The sequence below is a fragment of the Carassius gibelio genome, chromosome B14 (genome assembly GCF_023724105.1).
Source record: "Carassius gibelio isolate Cgi1373 ecotype wild population from Czech Republic chromosome B14, carGib1.2-hapl.c, whole genome shotgun sequence".
In the NCBI taxonomy this organism is placed as follows: Eukaryota; Metazoa; Chordata; class Actinopteri; order Cypriniformes; family Cyprinidae; genus Carassius; species Carassius gibelio.
The window spans coordinates 11,757,300-11,777,972 of NC_068409.1; the positions used below are offsets into that span (position 1 = coordinate 11,757,300).

The 20,673-nt window shown below is 35.6% G+C and overlaps 1 protein-coding gene across 2 annotated transcripts; it reads right to left on the minus strand.

Annotated features, from left to right (window-relative positions):
* Positions 1-5,532: 5,532 nt before the first annotated feature.
* LOC127971734 (T-cell leukemia homeobox protein 3-like) lies at positions 5,533-15,975 on the minus strand. 2 transcript variants are annotated; one of them, XM_052574958.1, is made up of 4 exons: positions 14,967-15,973; positions 8,697-8,934; positions 6,455-6,635; positions 5,533-5,947 (listed from the first exon to the last, which is right to left on the minus strand). In XM_052574958.1, exons 1-4 carry the CDS (start codon positions 15,427-15,429, stop codon positions 5,936-5,938), a joined length of 894 nt encoding a protein of 297 aa, XP_052430918.1. In that variant the 5' UTR covers positions 15,430-15,973; the 3' UTR covers positions 5,533-5,935. The 2 variants fall into 2 exon arrangements, with proteins under 2 accessions (XP_052430918.1, XP_052430917.1); XM_052574957.1 differs by lacking the exon at positions 5,533-5,947 and having other exon boundaries at positions 5,954-6,635; positions 14,967-15,975.
* Positions 15,976-20,673: the final 4,698 nt, after the last annotated feature.

The following is a 20,673-nucleotide window of genomic DNA, read 5'->3' on the forward strand; positions in this document are numbered from 1 at the left end:
TGGGCGGGCTTTTGAACGAGTTGTCCAATAGCATTCAACCTTGGTGATAAAGGAAACTGCCCTTTGTTTGCTTTTTTCATGCTTTCAGTACCAGATGTATCCGCCAGATGACGCCATATAATAACTATTCATTACGCTTGCTGCTTCATCCATCAATGCATTTTCCAAATCGTTTGTCCTCTGTAATCTTTTTTTTTTTTAATGTAATAGTAATATAATGAGCCGAATGCTTTATTCTGATGATTTAATGCAACTTGACATCTATCCCAATAAAAAGGAAGACATTGTATTATTATTATTATTATTATTATTATTATTATTATTATTGTTGTTGTTGTTGTTGTTGTTGTTGTTGTTAAAATCATTGTTAAAATGAAATACCAATAAAATTAGTCTTTCCATTTTTATTTATTTGTTTTTTGTTCAGCAAAATAATTGCAAGTATAAAATATATTAGTAATATATGATTAAAGATACATTTGTCTTTGTAATATGTTTTGTAGCAAGCTTGAAAACACTAAGAAATAAATATTAAGACCTTTATAGAATTCTATTCAATTTTTTATGAAGATGCGTTCTAAAACTGATCAGTTGCTATAGTAGCAGCAGGTTCCATTAAAGATCCTTTAGGGCCCTATTAATAGTTATTTGTTCACTTATAGAACATGTCTGGTCAACCAAACACCTTGTAAACACAATAACAAACCGAATTTTACGACCGTAATACAAAATTCTACTTAATTTTTATGAACATAAATTGTAAAGATGATTTGAGATCAGTTACAAATTTATGTTTATTTTAGATTTCGCAATAGAACGGCTAAGCTGAAATGACGTCACTTAGTGAGTTAAACGCGCTCCGAAGCATTGATTCGAAACATCAAAAGATTCATTACGTTTTCGAAGCTTCGTTTCGAGCGCTCGGCTGCCGCTCTACTCTATGCGCTTTGTACTTGTTTACTAGCGCGTGTCGCTTCTCGACTATTTATTAAACTCTCCAGAAGATTTACTTGATTTCCCATTCACAAGAACAAAGCTTTTTGCTTTGTTAGAGGTGACAGCCATAAAAAAGGACTAAGATAATCGCTTCCACCCTTCATGCAGGCTCTTGGTGAAAACAGCCAACTTGAAAGAAAACCGATCAAAACAGCCAGCACTTTAACGTGAGTGACCCGTATATACATAAAGACACGCCGGTCTGATTACACACCCCAAAACACATGCATGCCTGTCGGATCTCAGGGTTTTACAGAGCTCTTCTATAGTCGCTGGGCCCTGTTAATATTCACATTAACAATTATTTCTCATAAATCCTCTAAAGGAGGGTGTATCTTTAGTATGGGCTATTTACCAACATAAAACTGGTTGCATTCTGACAAGCTATTTAATAATAAGAGTTTGCATAAAACAGTAAAAATAAGGATGTGCCATAATGCCAATATATTAGGACACAGGAAATCCGAGCTTTTGTGGTTAATCAACATGTTTTTCTTTCTTTTTTTTAAATTACATTTATTAATGATATCTAGTATGCAGAGGCGGGATACTTAAACACACTGAGATCACATTTATTTTTATTTTATGCATTTTTTTTTACTAGCCAGATAATGCCAAATTAGCAAAATAGGCATGTTATCCTGTGTCATATATGCCTCTAAACTATCAACATAATCAAAAAATAGCTGAAAAACCTGTTGCACAGCATCTACCGCAGGCCTTCTGTTATCTGATTGACAGTTTATATATTTATTGTGTTTAATGTGTTTGTTTTTTTACACTGAAATTTATATTGTCATTCATAGTTTTAAGATAATATTTTACTGGACTGAAACACCCTGAGTTTACTTGATTATCCATACTTTATATTATATCTATATGTATCCGTGTGTGTTAAAATGTGATTAGCACTTAAACATACTCTTATTAAGATATATAGTATTATTGGGAGAAATAGAATGACAGCTATTTTTTTATATGCATATTATAATATTTGAATTAGACTTTTATACAGTTATAAAAAAGACCTCATTGAATTGCATGACAATCAGAATTTCATCTTATTATTTGGCCATGCAGATAACAACATCCTCACCAAATTGCAACATTTTTCTCAGTTTGGCCTCAGAATGAAATCTCTCTCTCTCTCTCTCTCTCTCTCTCTCTCTCTCTCTCTCTCTCTCTTCAGGTATGAGTGTCTTATTATCAGTTAAATGTTCCATTGCAAAAGGTTAGACTACTCTGATTATTATTTCATATGGCAGGCTTTACAGAGTTCATAGGCCTGTCTTTCATACTTTATAGTAATGATGATTTCAGTTCTCAAACATTTTCCTAACTTCTCGCTTTCACAGAAATGTTTTCGCAGACCTGTATCTCATTTTGGAAGAGAACCAGCTTTCTGATTTTCACAAACACAGATGTGCAGATCAGCCATTTAGATGTGTCAGTAAAACTACAGGTATAGCAGATGCGTTGTGTGTTGCTTTACTGTTGTGACGCTCTTGATGGCCAGACATTTGGTAGAGATTGTTCCACAGATGCTATGAAATAGCCTTATTATGTTACATTAAATTGTATAGTGAGTGAGTGTCCCATAGTACTCCATTCTTTTCTTGATAAAAAGAACTAGAATTCTTTTTGAGGACTTGAGTGACTAGACACATAGATAACCATCACTGCATCTGTATAAAGATAAAAAATAAACATCAATGTAGTCTATTTGAAGCACACCAACACTCTTACAACCATAAGTGCTTCACGATGCCATAGAAGAAACTTTTTGTCTAAATAGTTCCATAAAGAAACTTTAACCTCTGAAGAAGGTTCATCAGCTTATAAAAAGGTAAAAAAGAGATAAAGAACCATTGACTGGGTGGTTTCTATGGCATTGCTGTGAAGTACCTTGTTAATTTTAAGACTGAATACATTTCAAGTGAGATGTTTATATTTATTATATGCATGATGCATGGTTTTCACTCTTCTTGTATGTTCAGGCTAAAGCTTGTTGTTCTTTGAATCCTTTGTTTATGTATTTGTGTTTGTGAAAATGCAGTGCGGTTGATCTTTGAACCGTCGGACATCCGATTTAATCTGAAATCACAGACTTATTGTGAAGAACTGGAGGCCATATAGGTCATATTGGTTTGTAGCGCCAGTGAGATAAACAGGAGCCTGTCTAGGAACATTGAGTGAGATAGGAAGTGTGATACTTTAACCTCTCGCTTCTTTCTCATCTTGTGTGGTAACATTTTATTGGCTGAGGTGGGGGCCCTCAGGTAGATAGGGCAAAAAAAACATGAAGGCACATCAGCAGGAGAAAGAGAGGCTCGGAGCACCTGTGGCCAAACACAATAGAGAGTTTTCGAAAACAGAGGCCGAAAGGAATTCCAGCAAAATGAGCCAAGTCACGTCGCAATGGCAGAATAGACAGGAAGATGAAAGCGGCTGAAAGACTGACAGAGGAAATGAGGGTAGGAGAGGCGTCACCGCAGCAAGCGACTCACACTGACAGGATCTAAACCAGGCGAGATGGCATCAAACTTGGCTAAACACAGCAGGAGTGTGATGGCTAAAACAGACAGTTGCCAAATTGTTGTTTTGCTTATTGTATAGGCCGATACATTTGACGACAGCTTTATAATAGAAGAGAATACAGAAACAAAGAGAAGTTTGAGCAACACTGTAAAAAAGAAAAAAAAAACATAGAAAACCAGTTAATGTCCTTGGCAGATAATTACCAGTACATTTTGTGTTAAATTTACAGACATTTCCCCTCAAACCTAAAACAAAATTCTAAATAATGAATTCAAAACACCTGTAAAAAATAAATGAATGCGGAACATTCTTTCATATTATGGACTTATTTAAGAGTGAATATTTTACTTGATAAATTATACTTCATTTAAATTCCATTGAAATCTAATATTTTAAGTACATAAATCTAACATTATAATTTTTTTTTATATATAGTTTGTGCTTACCAATGAAAGCATAACAGTAATATGCGAAATATTATGGCGATTTAATATAACACTTTTTTTATTGTAATATTATATTTTAAGGTGTAATGTATTTTAGTAGTATTTATTGTACATGACTCACTACAGTTTCACAAGACCACTCTAATATGCTGATTTACTGCATAATACAATTTTTAATAATGATTCTTGTTATTATCATCAATGAGGAACAGGTCTTAGGATGTTTTGATAAGTTCAAGCAGCATTTATTTGAAATAGAAATCGTTTTATAAATGGCTTTCCTTTGACTTTTTTTATCATTTTTATGTGTATTTTTTTTATAAATTAATTAAAATGTATTTATTTAAAAAACACCCCAAAACTATATGTACATTTTAAGAAGTTTAACTAGTTATGTTATTTCTACTCCATTTGACTTTAGTTAGCAACCTGATTTTGTCAGATTCATTCAATCATATTAAATTCTATTTTTGACTTAAATACAAGTAAATTGGATCTCATAACACAAAATGCATTTTTAGGTTACCTGAAGAAAATAAAAATAAAAAAATTTTGAACAAAAATATGTTATTTGAATGTCGTCAGTAATTCAGAAATAGTTTGCAAGATGTTAATATGTTTAATTTGCTCGTATGAGAGTAAAATTCGAAAATTATTGTATAATGAATTTTAAAACAGGCCAATCACACAAATCCAGCAGAATTGTTGTTTCCGTTGAAAGATGTTTGTTTTCCAGCTGTGGTTTGTGCAACTGCTGGTTCCTTTCTGTAAGCCACAGGCTGTAGAGCGCTGTAATCAGTTTAGCTCTTTAGCATTTCCTGGGAGATGCAGTCGTGTGTAGAACAGAATGTAAAGGCTCATTTACTGCGGATAAAACTGCTATGATTCCACGTCCCCTCCCTGTGTTACGTGGATATCACTCTGCTGTGGTAACCAATGAGGAAACTGCTGTTTTGACTGCTGTCTTGGCTCTCGGAGATCCCATCAGTTGTTTACGCCCTTACGGTGTCTGGGTGGACATGGGTGATGAATGCTTTCAAAATAGTTGTCAAGAACTTGTTTTTGTATACAAACTGTACTCGCAGGTTCTCACCAGCAGGTTTGGACAAGTTGACAGTGAATGATAATTTTGGCTTAATATAGGTAAAATGTAAAAGTGGCGTGTTGTTATCGATGTTAAAATAAGCCATTTGTTGTATGATTTCCCCCAAAAAATGGTGGTGGTACTATCAAAACCTTGTTTTTTTTAGCATCCCTATCAGCCCAATATTGGCTCAACCAAATTGAATGAGTTTAAAACTTCATTCAAACGGGGTGTTTTTACTTTAATGTCAAACAAGAACCTTTTTTGGTTCCTCATAGAACCTTTCAATGAATGGTTCTCAACGATCTAAAATATAAAGAACCGTTTTCCACTATAAATGCAATGGAAAGATTTCATAGATTTAAAGGTTCTCACATGGAACTATCAATGCCAATAAAGGAATAGCATTATTTCTGCTATTCTATAATCAGTAGTTGTGCAAAAATAACAGATTTCACCATTTATAGTATTCTAAATAAATGTTACACAGGATGAACCAGAAGTCTTAGAAGTCACAATTCTTTTTAATATAAAACACCTTGAAACGTCACGTCATGAAGAATCCATAGAGAGTGCCTCCATAATTGCTTCCAAATTGCGTTATAGTTAGGACTCCAGCTGGACAGAACGAACAGTTTTTAGTCCATTTCTTCATACAGGAAATGTAGAGAACATGCATCACAAACACATCTTACAAAGTCCAAAGAAAAAAAAAATAAACACAAATAAAAAGAACAAGAATGAACGAGTCTGGGGTTGAGTCAGTCTCCTTGATGCCAAATGGCACGTAGACAAACAGCCGTCTTGATGGGTGAAATTCATCAGACAGCTTTGCGGTTTTGGGTTGGAAAGGACAAAGCCCCTCTCTCTCTTAGATGGGTAGCTGAAGAAAGAGGAACGAGAATGCAGCGTAAGGGACGAGCAAATGACCAGTCAGATTCAGGTGGGAATGAAAATGTGAACTTAGTGTGCTTGTTTTTGTTTTGATTAGGGTTTTCTTTAATTAGCATTTTTGTTCCATGCCTAGACTTAAATATGCATGTTTCTGACAAATGATAAACAGATACAAAAAAATCCCTGTTTGTTATTGGGTTTATCTAGCGGGTATTTATCACAGGCTCAAAGCTGATCCTGTCAAAAATCATTGCAATTGAATAGAATCTTTCCATATATGATTGGAAAAGCTAGATCTCTTCTACCATCTCACAGAAGAAAAAAAAAAAAGCGTATGGCTTGGTACAGATGCTCATGAAGTGAGTCCAAGTGAGAATGTCAGAGATCCACCTAGATTAAGTTCTAATTGGCGTCCTATAAAATCCTTTCTCAGTTAACTAGCACTCATGAGAGTTGTGGGTCAGACCACAGATGCGACTGAGGTGACGGACGTCACCTTGTTGTCTTCGGCCCAAGGCTGTAAGTTCTGCAGGGCGTAAAGCGAGGAGTTGTGTAGGCAGAGAGGGTCTTGTTGGAGCGGCTGACTCAGGGTCTTCTGAAAGGCCTCCTGTTGAAGCTGCAGCATCAGGCGGCTGGCTTGCTGTCGCTCAGCCTCTCTCTCCTCAGCGGTCTGCCTCCTGTCATCAGAGACGCATGATTGAAGTCAACATGATGTGCAGTGACAGAGACCCTTTTCAAATACAAAAGCGGATTATGTCAACTAACATGTTTATCTGGTGCAGGTCCTAGGCTGGTTTTAATTACCTTGAGAGATCTGAGCTCTCCGCATACACAAAAGACATGTCATGCCTTTGTGAAAAATAACAATATGTGTGTTATGACTAAAGTCATTTTGAATGAAATGCATGAATGTTAATGGTTCTGTACATTTAATAATGTACACATGAGGAGCCAACTGGAGCTGTCAGCATAAAGATGGGAGTATTATTATATAACAGTACATGACAAAACAATGAATAGATGCTATTTTATTGGTCAGGGACCCTATGTACTTTGATAAATCAAATATGATTAAGTCTTCGACCAGTTGCATTAACTTAAAGGGATAATTCACGCAAAAATTTACATTTTATCATCATTTACTCAACCTTTTGTCATTTGTCATTGTGATTTTCATTGTATGGACAAAAAAAAAACTGTAGACAAAGCAAAGACAGAATTGACATTTTTTGGTGAACTTTCCCTTTAATGTCCAATTTACCACAAGTTTGTTCAATTTGAATTAAAAAAATAAATAAAGTTGATTTGACATCCCCTTTTCAAGGTTAGAAGGCATGGCTAGGCAGAAAACTAATTTTGAGTGTAACATAAGTGTTACAACTAACAGGCAAATTAAAACATATTTCAGGTAACATAAATTCATTTATTTTAATTTTATAGTTTTTTTTACTTAATTTTTTGGCAGCATCAAAATAATGTTTTTCCCTGCATTTTTTAGAGGCTTACTATTGTAATTAGTAATTCAAATGTGTATTTTCTTTTTTTTTTTTTCTTAAAATAAATTAAAGAATTAACATTTATAATGTCCTAGTATTTGATCACATTTAAATGATGGTTCGCTGATCACTAACAGCATGGAAAATGCAAACAGAAACAGTGCATTTTACTCCAGGTTTCTCAGGTTTGTTGTGGTGTAAAATATTCGACTGTAGTCTACAGACACTTTGAGAATGAAGGATGTATTTGCGTGTCGATCGTACGGGTAACAAGCCTGTGATCAAATGAGCCAAGTGCAATCGCATTACAGTGATGCATTTAGCTGTGATGTGTGGCTAATGGATGCCAGGCGGCAGGTATGGAGACCCTCATGGCGGACAGATTTTGTCATGGAGGAAGGAGTCATTAGGATGTATGATTTCATGCATTCATGACATCTGAATCCATTCTGAAATAAACTGTTTTCAGTGTTGCTATTGATATTCAGGTTCGGTTGGTATCCAGTGGTGAGGTAAGCTTTACCAGAATTTAATTCCTAAGAGACCATCTAAAAGCAAAGCGACCACGCTAATGAATGTTTCCCAGCAGCTTTCAGCAGATACAGATAATTGCTGAATTAAGTTGAGCTCCATAAATATTGACGAGTAGGCATACTGAAACAACCATAATAAATTTTTATTTGTTAAAGGCCATGACTCAGCTTCATTATAAATAAATCATGTTCAGCCAGCTCCCTCTTCTATTGCAGCCTGTTGGTAAAACCAAAGGTAAGTAAGCCAGCTCTTAATAAGATTGGGCACTTATTTGCTTCAAAAGAGCCAACAGCAAAAGGTTGAGTAGATTATGGGGAAAGGATGGACATGATCTCAATTATTCAGAAGTATAGGTACTGCATGGACAGCAAGTTTCCACACAGCCTTTTAAGAGCTTGAATGTTTCTGCTTGGTCAAGGCAATCGGTGTCAAATGTTAAATAAATAAACAAATAAAACGCAATCCTCTGCAAATTTACAATATTATTTTTTCACTAAACACCCTTTTCACTTAAACTGTTCTGACCAAATTAGCTGCTTTAGGGAATTATATATAATCAGATACTGACAACAAAAATTATTTGAAAGCCTTGGATTCAGATCGAAATAATGAATTAGTTACAACAGCCTTATACAGCTTTATAGTGAAGACTTCTAGGACTATATAGCTATTATTTTCTATTCGTGGATCCAATATATTTCCACTCACCTCCATTTTGTTCTTCTGTTTTGAAACCAGGTTTTGACCTGAGCGTCTGTCATCTTCAAGGCCTTGGCGAGCGTGGCGCGCTCCGCGGACGCCAGGTACTTCTGCCGGTGGAAGCGTTTCTCCAGCTCGCAGATCTGCACGCGACTGAACGACGTGCGGGGCTTTTTCCGTTTCGGTGGAGTTCGGTTCTGGTACGGATGACCGATCCGTCGTGTCACGGAGAACGGTGAGAGAGCAGCTGAAAAACAAAACAAAACAAAAAAACAATGAATTCAATAACACTGAAAAGAATAACATTCACGAAGAGCCATTAAATTTAAAAAAATCATAGCCAATTAGTATTAGCCTAATGAAATGAAATCTTGATTACAATAATTCTATATTAATTTGATAATTTTATATTAGTCCTGTATAAATGCAAATCCATTTTGGAAGAAAAAAACGTTATTGACAAGTTTTCTTGTTCAATGCCTTTAATGTTTTTGGGACATCTTAATGGCATTATACCGTCTTAACAGTGGAATGAAATTCATGGTCATTAGGACAGAAACAAACGAACGCCAGGAGGGTCTTTCTGAGCCTATTTACATATACCTAGGCTATGTTCTGGAACATTAATTTAATTTGATAGGTAAAAACATAAGTCAAGATTAATAATATTGATGATATAGCGATATTTCGACACGCACTTAGAACCTTAAATAAGCTCACGTTTTATGTGATTTGAATTTGTGATTAGTTTATCTGAACTGAACATAGTGTTCGCTTCGAGTTCCGTTTACCTCAGTCGAACGCACTGATCTTTATATATATATATATATATATATATATATATATATATATATATATATATATATATATATATATATATATATATATATATATATATATATAGGTCAGTGGTCACCTTTAACTTCAGCACATACATGGACATTTTTATTTCAGGCTTATATAACACAAAGTGCTAGTAGCAGTGAACTCAGGCTCATTTCTCATTCAGTCCTTCTGTATTGTTTATCCATTATTCATGGTTTTACAACAGAGGTCTTGATTGTTGCATTCAGAATTCTTTGTATGTATTTATTTGAATTTCTTTTCACCTTTCCCCTCCTTCCTGTTTTTCCCCACCAATGTCCCTAATAGAAGCAGCTGTGAATAAGAATAACCGATGTGGACAGTTTGGCACCTTTCCTAGATGCATTTGAGCCCAATTTTGACACTATATGTCACTTTATAAAATTATAAATGCATTAAAGCAAATACTACTTGCTATACATATATCAGAAACTGTGTTTTTTCAGTATTTATGGGGATCACAAATGATTCCTATGGTGGGACCTTTTCACCAAAGGGTAACAAACTGGAACCCAATCAAGGCCTCTGTGGCGGTTAGGAGTCTAAACAACATTGTTTTTCTGACCGTGTATAGTGTCCTGATGTTTTAGCAGTGTTTGTGCACCTGAATAAAATGAAAACACAAATGCATCGCAGGTTGCACATTGCTGTTTATAGTGCACAGGGACGTTCATTTGCACATTTCGAACAGCATCTGTTAGTAGTGATGCTGCTACATTACCCAGTGATGCTACCATTTTACACAATGGTGTAAAAAAAAAAAAATTATAAGCATGTACACATTCAAGAGGACCAAATAAGAATCAACCACTGGAAAAACTTGTGTCAGCCAATAATATGAATTTTGCACCTCACATATGCTTGTTTTAATTTAGTAATAACATATGATTTATGATATGTTATGAAAAACTATGAATGTAATAAAAAATAAATAAAAAAAATAATTCACATTTTGGCTTCCACTGCACTATATTTTGAATGGGGAAAAATATGTTTGATTCAACAGAAGCCAAAAAAAAATTAATATTGAACATTTGAAGAAAATGTAAACAAGGACTGTACAGTGTAGATGCAACTCTGTGAGAAAAAAAATATAAAAAATAAAATCAAGCAAAGATATTTCCAAAACATTATAATGCAATAATTTATATAGACAAATATATATATATATATATATATATACACATATATATACACACACACACACACACACACACACACACACACACACACACACACACACACACACACACACACACACACACACACACACATATATATATATATATATATATATATATATATATATATATATATATATATATATATATATATATATATATATATAATTCAAATTAGACCAGAGAGTGACCTTTGCTTAATGTGTTTTGTTATTCTTGTGGCTGAACTTGGGTCTAGCAATGGTTGGCGGGTCATGTGTGAAGACAGAGTTGGAGTTCAGATAATACCATGTTGGGGATCTGTAAATGTCTGTTCTTGGCCACTCAACTACATTCATTCACGTACTTCTGTAATTCAAGATTCGTCGGTGGCTCTCAGAAAAGCTTCTCAACAGTTCACACTAGTCACGCTGGGATTCCTCAAGGTCTGTCATGAGGTCAGTCTGACACTGAATCTGTTTTGGGCAACCTCAGTGATGCAACTTAATTTATCGTTAAAACTTATAATAAAAAAAAAACAAGATGTCATGATTTTATTTATATAGGCTAGATATTTTATTTTGATCACACCATTATTAATGCTGTGAGATCATTAGTTTATTTGTCATGTTTTATTAGACGAGCAAGTAAAAAGGCTTCTGATTGGATTAAGCGCATAGACTTCATTCCTTTGCGTAATTAGATTTGCTGGCTTTTAATTAAAACGCTGATCTTGAATGACAGGCGGCACGCGTCATCATCACTTAAGCACACGGGTAATCAAAATGATCAAGAGAAATTAATTTGTTTTGGTATTTAAAATGTATTTTAGATGATAAACTCAGTTTACGTGGTCACAGCTATACTTAATCGGTTTTATTTATTTATTTTTGTCTTTTTCTTTTATATGTAAGGTGTGCAGATTGCAGAACGAACTAATAGCACATTACCCAGAAACACTCCTCTGCAGATACATATGTGGGTCAAATGGAAACAAAAACAATCCCCGTATTCAGTCTCGACAGCAGAGGGAATTCTAAATGATTAGTCTGTGTAATAAAATTTATGGTGAGCACATCAAAAAATCAAAGCTTGCCTTAGAGAATATGCGGCCAGTAATAAAATCAGTTATACGTGATATCACCTTCATGCGACAGCCCCTGCCTTTCCCATTGCGCATATTACCTTTGTAAAAATCTAATAAATATACATGTAATGGATTCAAAGCGCGATATTGAAATATAACATGGGCATTTGTCGCTATTTACGCGCAGTGAGGCAAAACAGAATGTGCCTTTAAATTTTCTCTCCAGCTGGGAATTGAAATATCGAATAAAATAAAATAATTGTCAAGGAAAGCCATAAACCGTCCGCTCGAGAGCCTCGTCGTCCCTTCAGACACTGTCACCATGGCTACGCAACCTCGTCTCAGTTTCATAATCATTTGTATTTATGGGTGGGAAAGATCATTATTGTCATTTCAGATAGAGGGGCATCCACATGCAATTTCATTTAGCAATTTCTCCAAGGCCAGTGATATCAGATTACGACCATCGCCTCCCCTTGTTGTGATGCAGCTGGACCCAACAGTCCTCTCCAGCAGCGGTAATACAAATAAATTTACCTACTGATGAATATACTGTTATGCGCATAAGTAGCCTACAAGCGACTGAGCCTTTTCAGAGCACGCGCGGAAACAAATGCAGACCGTTTGAATTAAGACACCAAAACGTGCGTTTTTCGCGCCATCAATTTCAAAATGGTCGATTATAGCATTTATTGTGTTTCCAGAGTTATATTTATACTCCCTTGCACGCCGCAGTTGTCACCAGTGCTGTTAACAGGAACAGAGAAGCCGTGCGTAAAGGCCGTTACCATCACCAGAGCGCCTGTGTTTATTGACCGGAGAACGACTGATCTGTTTATGCATTTCTGGATTTTTATAAACTTGCAAACTGCCAAGGAGTCAATTAACAAAAAAACATGTGGTATAGCCTTTCATCGCCTCCCAATCCGGCATGATATGTCCGGCCTGCAGTGCATATCGAGTCTCAGGCCTGTCTGTGCAGCTTTACGCGCCGTGACACTTGTGGTGAAATGCAGACATGCAGTTCAAGCTGACGGAGAAAATAGTTGGAAAAAGAGAAACCAATTCCAGACAGTCACCGTGACTTGTGCATTATGAATAAGTGGCTCTGGTTCCTTTGGATGACGCTGGGAGAGAGGCATCAAATAATTGCAATTGTTAAACTATATTGTAACTTATACATTTAGTATAATTTAATGTAAATATCTTGAAAATGAAAAGACCGTGTGGTTTTGTGTTTTCAATGTTATATATAAATGTGGGTGTGGGTGTGTGTGTGTTAAACATATTTCGTTTAAAAAACTGATATATGTCCTGCTTTACCTTGTATCCACCGCAATTCAAAGGCACGAAAGAGATGCTATATAATAAACGAGTGGCCCAAAGTGACTATGAGTAAAATTGATAAGCATATTTACAAAAGAGCTTTTGCAGTTGACATATCATTCTCTCATTTGAATAATTAATGAGAATAGAGCGGAATTCTGAATATTTAATGCGCAGAAATCCATATTCTTCCTCATCTTCATCTCACTGTGGGTGACGTCATCTGAAGACGCGAACTGACCAGATGGAAAACCAAAGAGGATGTTACGACTACAGACGAGACACAAATAACGTGATGCATAAATCTCTTATATTTCTTATTCATTATTTTGAATTTATTTACTAAAAATATACATTCAAATTATATATAGAATTATGTATATTAAAGCGTATAAATTAAAAGAGCATTCACGTAATAAAATAATTGTTTCATTTTCTGTAACTAATCAAGCACAGGCATTGCTATTTTTCTTTCTTTGTGTGTGTGTGTGTGTGTGTGTGTGTGTGTGTCCCACTTGGAAATGTTATCCAAAATCGTCCTCTGTTGGATCTCTATTGGTATTACGTTTGCGTAGATTAAAACGATTTGTCAACATGCCATTACACATTACTACTGGCTGTGGCAACATTTAGCTCCCTGCAAACAACTGTATCATGATTCATTTGTCGTAAAGGCCCAGAGAGACAGTAGCTCAAGAATATAGATGTGACTTGGTGTCATAAAACCATTGCACAAAAAATTGTGATTTTGAAAGCCACTGTGTTTTTATGAGCAATACACACGTATAATATCCACAGGCCGAGATGATGTCGGTTCTCCTTCAATGCAACATCATGGCCTCTCTCAAATAAAATCTTATTGTGCTGGTTCAAAAGATTGTCTCGTGTTACTCCTCAATCTTCTGATGGGTCGAGTGGTAAAGCTAGTGGAGTGTTTAAAGGGTTTCCGATATTAATTCAAGCACAATGCTGTGTTATAGACATCAGAAGTGTTTTAGCAGAGAAAAAGGAAAAACGTCAACTTAAATATAAACACCTACTATTGGCAAAAAAAATAAAATAAAATAAATGCAAACAAAAAAAAAACATGTTTTAGAGTAAAATCTATTTGGCTTTAAAAAAATTAATTCTTAAATAATCTTAAATTATATGGGCCTATTAAATAGATTTATTGGTGCTGTGTTCCTTATTTTTGAATAAAAAGCCTTACTTTTGAATAAAAAGCTTCTACTAACTAAATAAATGTAAATGCAAAAGACCATTGTACATTAAAATAGGCTACTATTTCTTTAAGGTAGTACGGCACAGAGTTAAAAATATTTTAGTAGAAACGGATCCTGAAAAATAATAGGTTTTATTTTTTTCATTCTTTATAGCTACAATAATAAAATACAATTCATTATTGTAATCTTGAGACGTATTGTTCGATTTTAAAAGTAACAGTGCAAGTAATTTCAGTACAAAACATACCGTAGCAGTTTTTTTTATATATAGGCCTGTGTTTTGTTTGTTTCTATTAATGGGAATGCTGCTGCTTTTCTTTTTTTTTTCTTTTTTTATTATTATTATTATTTATTTTTTTGTGATTCATCGTCTTAATTTATCCTATAAGAAAATCACTGCGAAATCTGCGATTTACATTTAATCTGCAATTAAAAAAAAAAAACCTTCCGAACTAATAAAGGGAATTTCTCATTGTTAGTGAATAACACTGACCTTAAAAGTCAGCAACAAAATGAATCGTCCGTTTTTGTTGATGTTGCTCATAAGCGTGCCCTTTTTTCTAACAGAAGCAAGACGTATTCTTCTTTTGGCAGTGCTGTAAATATCTTCAAGTCTTACCGGTCAGCCGATCTTTCGCAAATCTTCTGCTGCTCTCCATCCAGGGGAACGTGAAGCTGGCGGGGCTGCCCATGCTAGGTATCCCCGGCGCGATGCCCGGTGGATGGGCAGAAGTCGGGGGGTGAGGTGCGGGTGGCATGGGTCTGTGGGCCGGGACGCGGATGACACCACCTGCGTTCCCTGAGTTCACGTTAACGTTCATATTCATGCTCACATTCATGTTCATGTTTACGTTGTAAGAACCTGCCAGTCCCGCCGCCATCGAACAGGCCGGATTGTACATGCTGTTGTAGCCGTTGCCATAGACGTTCGGCGCGAGCGCGTAGTCCGGGTCGCCGGTTCTGCTCGGCAGCATGCAGCTACTCGGTTGGTCCGAGCCATTGAGAATCTGATCTATTCCAAAGCTGATGGGTTCGTGCTGCTGGTGCGTCTGGTTCACCTCTTCGATCCCCGTGTGCTCCATTCTTTCTGTTGCGCACAGCTTGGAAGGTTGTGATGTTTAATTCCTAAAACTTCAATGCAACACGATTTATTCCCAAAGGTACAGAATCTATTTTTAACAAACAAATATTCGTCATTGAAGTGCTCAGAGCCCATGCAATTTTATAACGATGCCATCATAGGTAAAAAACAGGGAAGAACACAAATTTACATGGATTCCTCCGCAATTAATTCAGCATTATCCTGCACTTTTTTGCATTGCGTCTGGTTCTTTTTCAGTTCCATAATGATGGCTAAAAAGCAACTCGACAGTAGAAAGGTCTCAGCGCTCACGGTTTAATCCCGACGTGATGAGTTGCCAAGTTGTAGCAAACAAACCGGACGCGTCTCCGGAGTGGTGCCGTCCCTCAGAAAGGCGCACGGCCCAGACTTGAGCTCATCACTGTTATCTAAAGTGAAGTGTTAACTGTCCGATACGTGCATATTAATTGTCGTGAGCTGAAAATGTCCTGTTCACGCTCCTCTTGAAGTGATTTCGAGCAGGTGAGACAAACCCCTTCTGCCCAAACTCTGTCACGCGCCTCTCCATTGGCTCTTGCGCACTTCTGTATAGACAATGCCTCGCGCCTGCACCCCTCTCTTAAAGAGGCCGCTTCTGTTTTTCACCAGGGCTGTTGTGTTGTCGTTAACGTTGAAAAATAAAATGTTTCATATTCCTAGAACAGAGCAATGTAGTGGAATTATAAAAAAGTAAATAGAATGATGTAAGTCGTTTGTAATAAAATAATATGTTTTATTATTATTATTATTATTATTATTATTATTATTATTATAAGTCAGTGTGGTGTAACCAACTTGCAGGAAGCTGTTTGTTGTCATGTGACAGGAAAAACAACTGTGAGCCAAGGTCAGTTTTATCTTTTACCTTTTTATGAAACTCATATTGACTAAGAAAACGTATTCATAATCATGATGTCTATTTAGTATTTACATTTTGGTATTATTTTCCAAAGATTTTTTTTGTATTATAGAGTTTAAGGTTTTAAAGATGCAAGTTATTTTATTGTTTTTACTTCAATGCTTACGCCTTTTGTACTCCATTATAATATTATTATTATTATTTAATTATTATTATACATTTTTTTTATGCATCCAAATTTTTATGGGGACAGTTCACCTGCCAGTTCACCTTACATTGACCCTTGTAATAAAGTGAATTGTCGAATTAAAATACTCTGAATTTAAGATGGAATGCTAGTACTGACACTGGGTTATAGTAATAGTTAAAAGCTGTCTTCATTGCTTTAATGCTGTGAAAGATCAAAATAGCTTATAAACCACAGGGTTGATACTGTTAATTATCCCAAGGAATAAAGGCCAAACTGTTTAGATCAATTCAGAAAAAAAAGCTCTTCATGTTTTGACAAGGGTACAGAAACATGCAGCTTTACACATGGCAATGCGTTTGCTTAATCAAATGAAACTGAATTTCATTGAAGTGCATAGCCTTTGGCTGCGTAAAATAAAGGGTGAAGCCAGAGAAGCATCAGTTGCCTTCAGTGATGCAGAAGCCAGTGTGATTGGCGCAAATAATTTAACCTTTTTTTGCCCGAAGCTACAATGGAAGACTCTCCTCTTTCAATTCAATAAAAATGAAAAATGGCGCATAATAAAACCTGAAAGCAAGGAAAACGAATTTAATATATCATCGTTTTATTACGTACTTATTTCAGCTTTCGCACGAATAAAAATATTTCTCCGTAGCACAAAGTGGCTAGAGGGAAGCATAAAAATCAATTTTCTGAATACGAAGCTGTATCAATAATAAGCGCTCGTGTGTGTGTCTCAATAGCAGGAAAACATGTTGTTGGTTCTCAATGATGTCGAATAAAGCAAGCTGGAGTCGTGGCTTTTTAACAGCACGAGGTCGTCTCATCGTTAGGCTACAGGCCTATCAAAACGTGATGTTTTCTCAGACATGAAAAAAAGATGATCTTATAGGCTTCCATTGTATGTCTAATCCTTGATTGAAGACGTTTTTCAGAAATGATGATTAGGTTTCGTTGCTCGGGCAGAGTGATGATGGGCTATAGAGCATCACGGTCTTAAAGCCCATCCGAGGTCATAATGATCAGACACCACCGAGTCTGTCTTCATCACGAGGCAGTTAAGAAATTAAGATCGAACCCAATCATAATTAACAGTCCGGATTAACTATTATTCCCTGGTTTTCATTTCATGATTTCGCCCTAATGCCATTTTGTGTTATATATGCACATATGCAGTTGTAGATCTAATTTCTTGCACATTCCTATTCCTCCAGTAGTTGGGCTATTTTCCCAAAGATTGCTTTATTTTAACCACAGTTATTATCGGACTAAATGAACTGTGCTGAAAATATTTTAATTGCGTTTCTCTCTTGCTGTTATTGGGTTGAATTAAATTCCAGAAGCAAACGGTACCCCGCGTTCTCGAGTTGTTTTCGTCAGCACTGAATGTTAAATACAATTACATTTTCGCGCGGAGGCAAAATATTATCTAATGGTTACTAATTGGTTTAAGTTGTAATTATTTTTAACACTAAGAAGCGCTCAAATTATTAAACCTGACAAACCGCGCCTACCCAACTCTTGTTTCATTTCATTAGGTGCAATGGAGTGTTTATTCTAAAATCCATCCAATTAATGTCCTGCTAAAACATTGCAATGTAGAATCATGGTTTAAAACGCTATTTTCAGATGAGAAAATCTGAAATGCATGCTGGGATATTATGAAAGCCAATAAAACACTTAAGAGTCACCAAGTTCTGTGTTTTGTGATTTTGAAATAACTAATTATGTTTGAGCTATACTGAAACCTATAGCCTACTATATATATATATACCTGACTTTATAGATAGCCTACTAAAATGATGTTTGAAAGCCTCTGTATCCAAAACAAACCACTTGGTTTTTTAAACCTAATTTAGTTAGTGCCTAAATCTTTCTAAAACGGCCTTCCTGTCTCCGGGTTGAAAGCCTAATATAAGCGCTTTTAGCTGGTTGCCCGCGGGCGATGTCTTGGCAAGGCTGTTGAGTGTATATTGGGTCATTGATAAATCGGAATCTCCAGGCGGTGCTGATAATAAAGTATAAAGACAAAGCGAAGACAAAAAGAATTTGTCACAGTTCGCCTTTCGACAGACTCGGTGACCCGCCGCCCTCGCGGGTGTCCGGGTGTAACCTGTTTCACTGCGCTTTTGGAGATGCAAACAACTGCGATAGTGTTTGCTCAATATGGTGCCACGGGGATAGGAAGGCGATACCAAGCAGCACAGCTCATGACAAATGGCGATTACAACGCTACATAAAGAATGAGATGAGTCAGTAGCAAAGTAACTACTCACAGCCTCTTTTTTGACAGTTATTTACACGGACTGTTAGTCTATGCAAATTAATGTCGTGTGTGTGTGTGCGTGTGTATGTGTATATAGAGGCTATATATATATATATATATATATATATAGAGAGAGAGAGAGAGAGAGAGAGAGAGAGAGAGAGAGAGAGAGAGAGAGAGAGAGAGAGAAATAAGATAAATAATAAAAAATAAAATTAAAAACAACATCGTGACAAACAGCCATTTCAATGTCTGAACACCTGCCGGCCGTGCTCAATATGAAGCGGCACGTGGGTTTGAAAGGAAAATCCCACCCATCACAGCTGCATCCATCTATAGATTATGAGGATTGACTGTGTAATGCATGTGCTTTTTCACTTAAAAAGCAAGACGATCTTTTACACTTTACTGCTACTGTTTGTTTTTTGCCGTTTTTTTAACACTGTGCAATCTATTGCGAAACAAGCCACACTTACTAGTATATGTTATTAATATAATTAATTCATATAGGCTATGTATAATTTAATAAAATGTAGAAAAAAAGCGTTGTTGTCGTTGTTGTTTTTATATAAGTATTAGTATTATTAGTCCATTATTCCTATTTTATAAATCGTTTGTATATATACATATTATACATTATATGTGTAATTATAAATATAATGCTATTATTATTATTATTATGTTTATTATTTTTATCACTATTATTAATAAAGGATATGTATTTTATGTTTATTATTATAAAATTATTATTATTAAAATTGTAAAACTATTAGGCTACAAATATATTATAATATAAATTATAAAATAATGCTATTTGCATTATTAGTCCTATAAAAATGAAACTACTATACTATTAGCCTATATTATTTATTATTAATAAATAATATAATTTATATATGATTGTATTTTTTTTAATGTGTAGAATTATATTATGTAGGCTATTATTATAATTTAGAAATGGTAAATGTATTATTATTGTTATTTATTTAATATGTAATTATGTTACACGTTGTATAAATGGAGACTTCAGGTGTTGAGCTGATGGTGTCTTTCAACAGAGAAATGGCGGAACAGTTCTGGCTGATCCCAGCGCCTCTTAGTGTCAGTACATCCTTTTTCCTTTTTACCTTCAGCATTTCCTCGTGTGCATCTTGGCCTTGTGCCCCTCAAATGCATGTGTGTGCGCGCGCGTGTGTGTTTGCTTATGTGTATGCGCGCGCCGATGAGCCTGTCAAAGTGGGGATTCGCATCCATTGCACTATTCTCATTCTCCATCCCTCCCATGACTGTTGTGCTTTCTGCTGTAATTAGGTTGAATTCAGAGCAGATTGAATTACGTTATTCTGCATCTCGAGCTGCAGTCCTTGACTTTCTCCCTCCCCCGGGAGAACCTGGCGCCTCCTTGCCCGATCAGACGGCTTCAACTGGACGGACCGCCAAAAGGGAAACGCGCTAGGAGCGCCCCGGGATCTCCGATACGTCATCTGGTAATGTGGACTAAACGAGAGGTGTGAGGGCATGAGAGCAGGATAACATCGCAAGGTCTTGTGTGACCTGAAACAGATAAAGTGTTGGAATAATGAATTGTTTTATTCGCTTTGTCGATATGAATTTTGCGCGCAGAGGGCGTTGGGGAAAAAAAGAGATAGGAAGAACAATTTTGTTTCGGTTTGGATGTATCCAGTGTAGCCAGCATTTTATTTTTCACGTTCTGTTTATTATTATTATTATTATTATTATTATTATTATTAGCCTATTATTATTGCCGAATGAGTGAATGGGATAAACAAAAGAAAATATAACCTACTTGATCAAATATATTTATATATTGCTAATGTTTTTTCTCTCTTTTTTTTTATTGTGTTGTTGTTTTTGTATTTTGATTAACTTT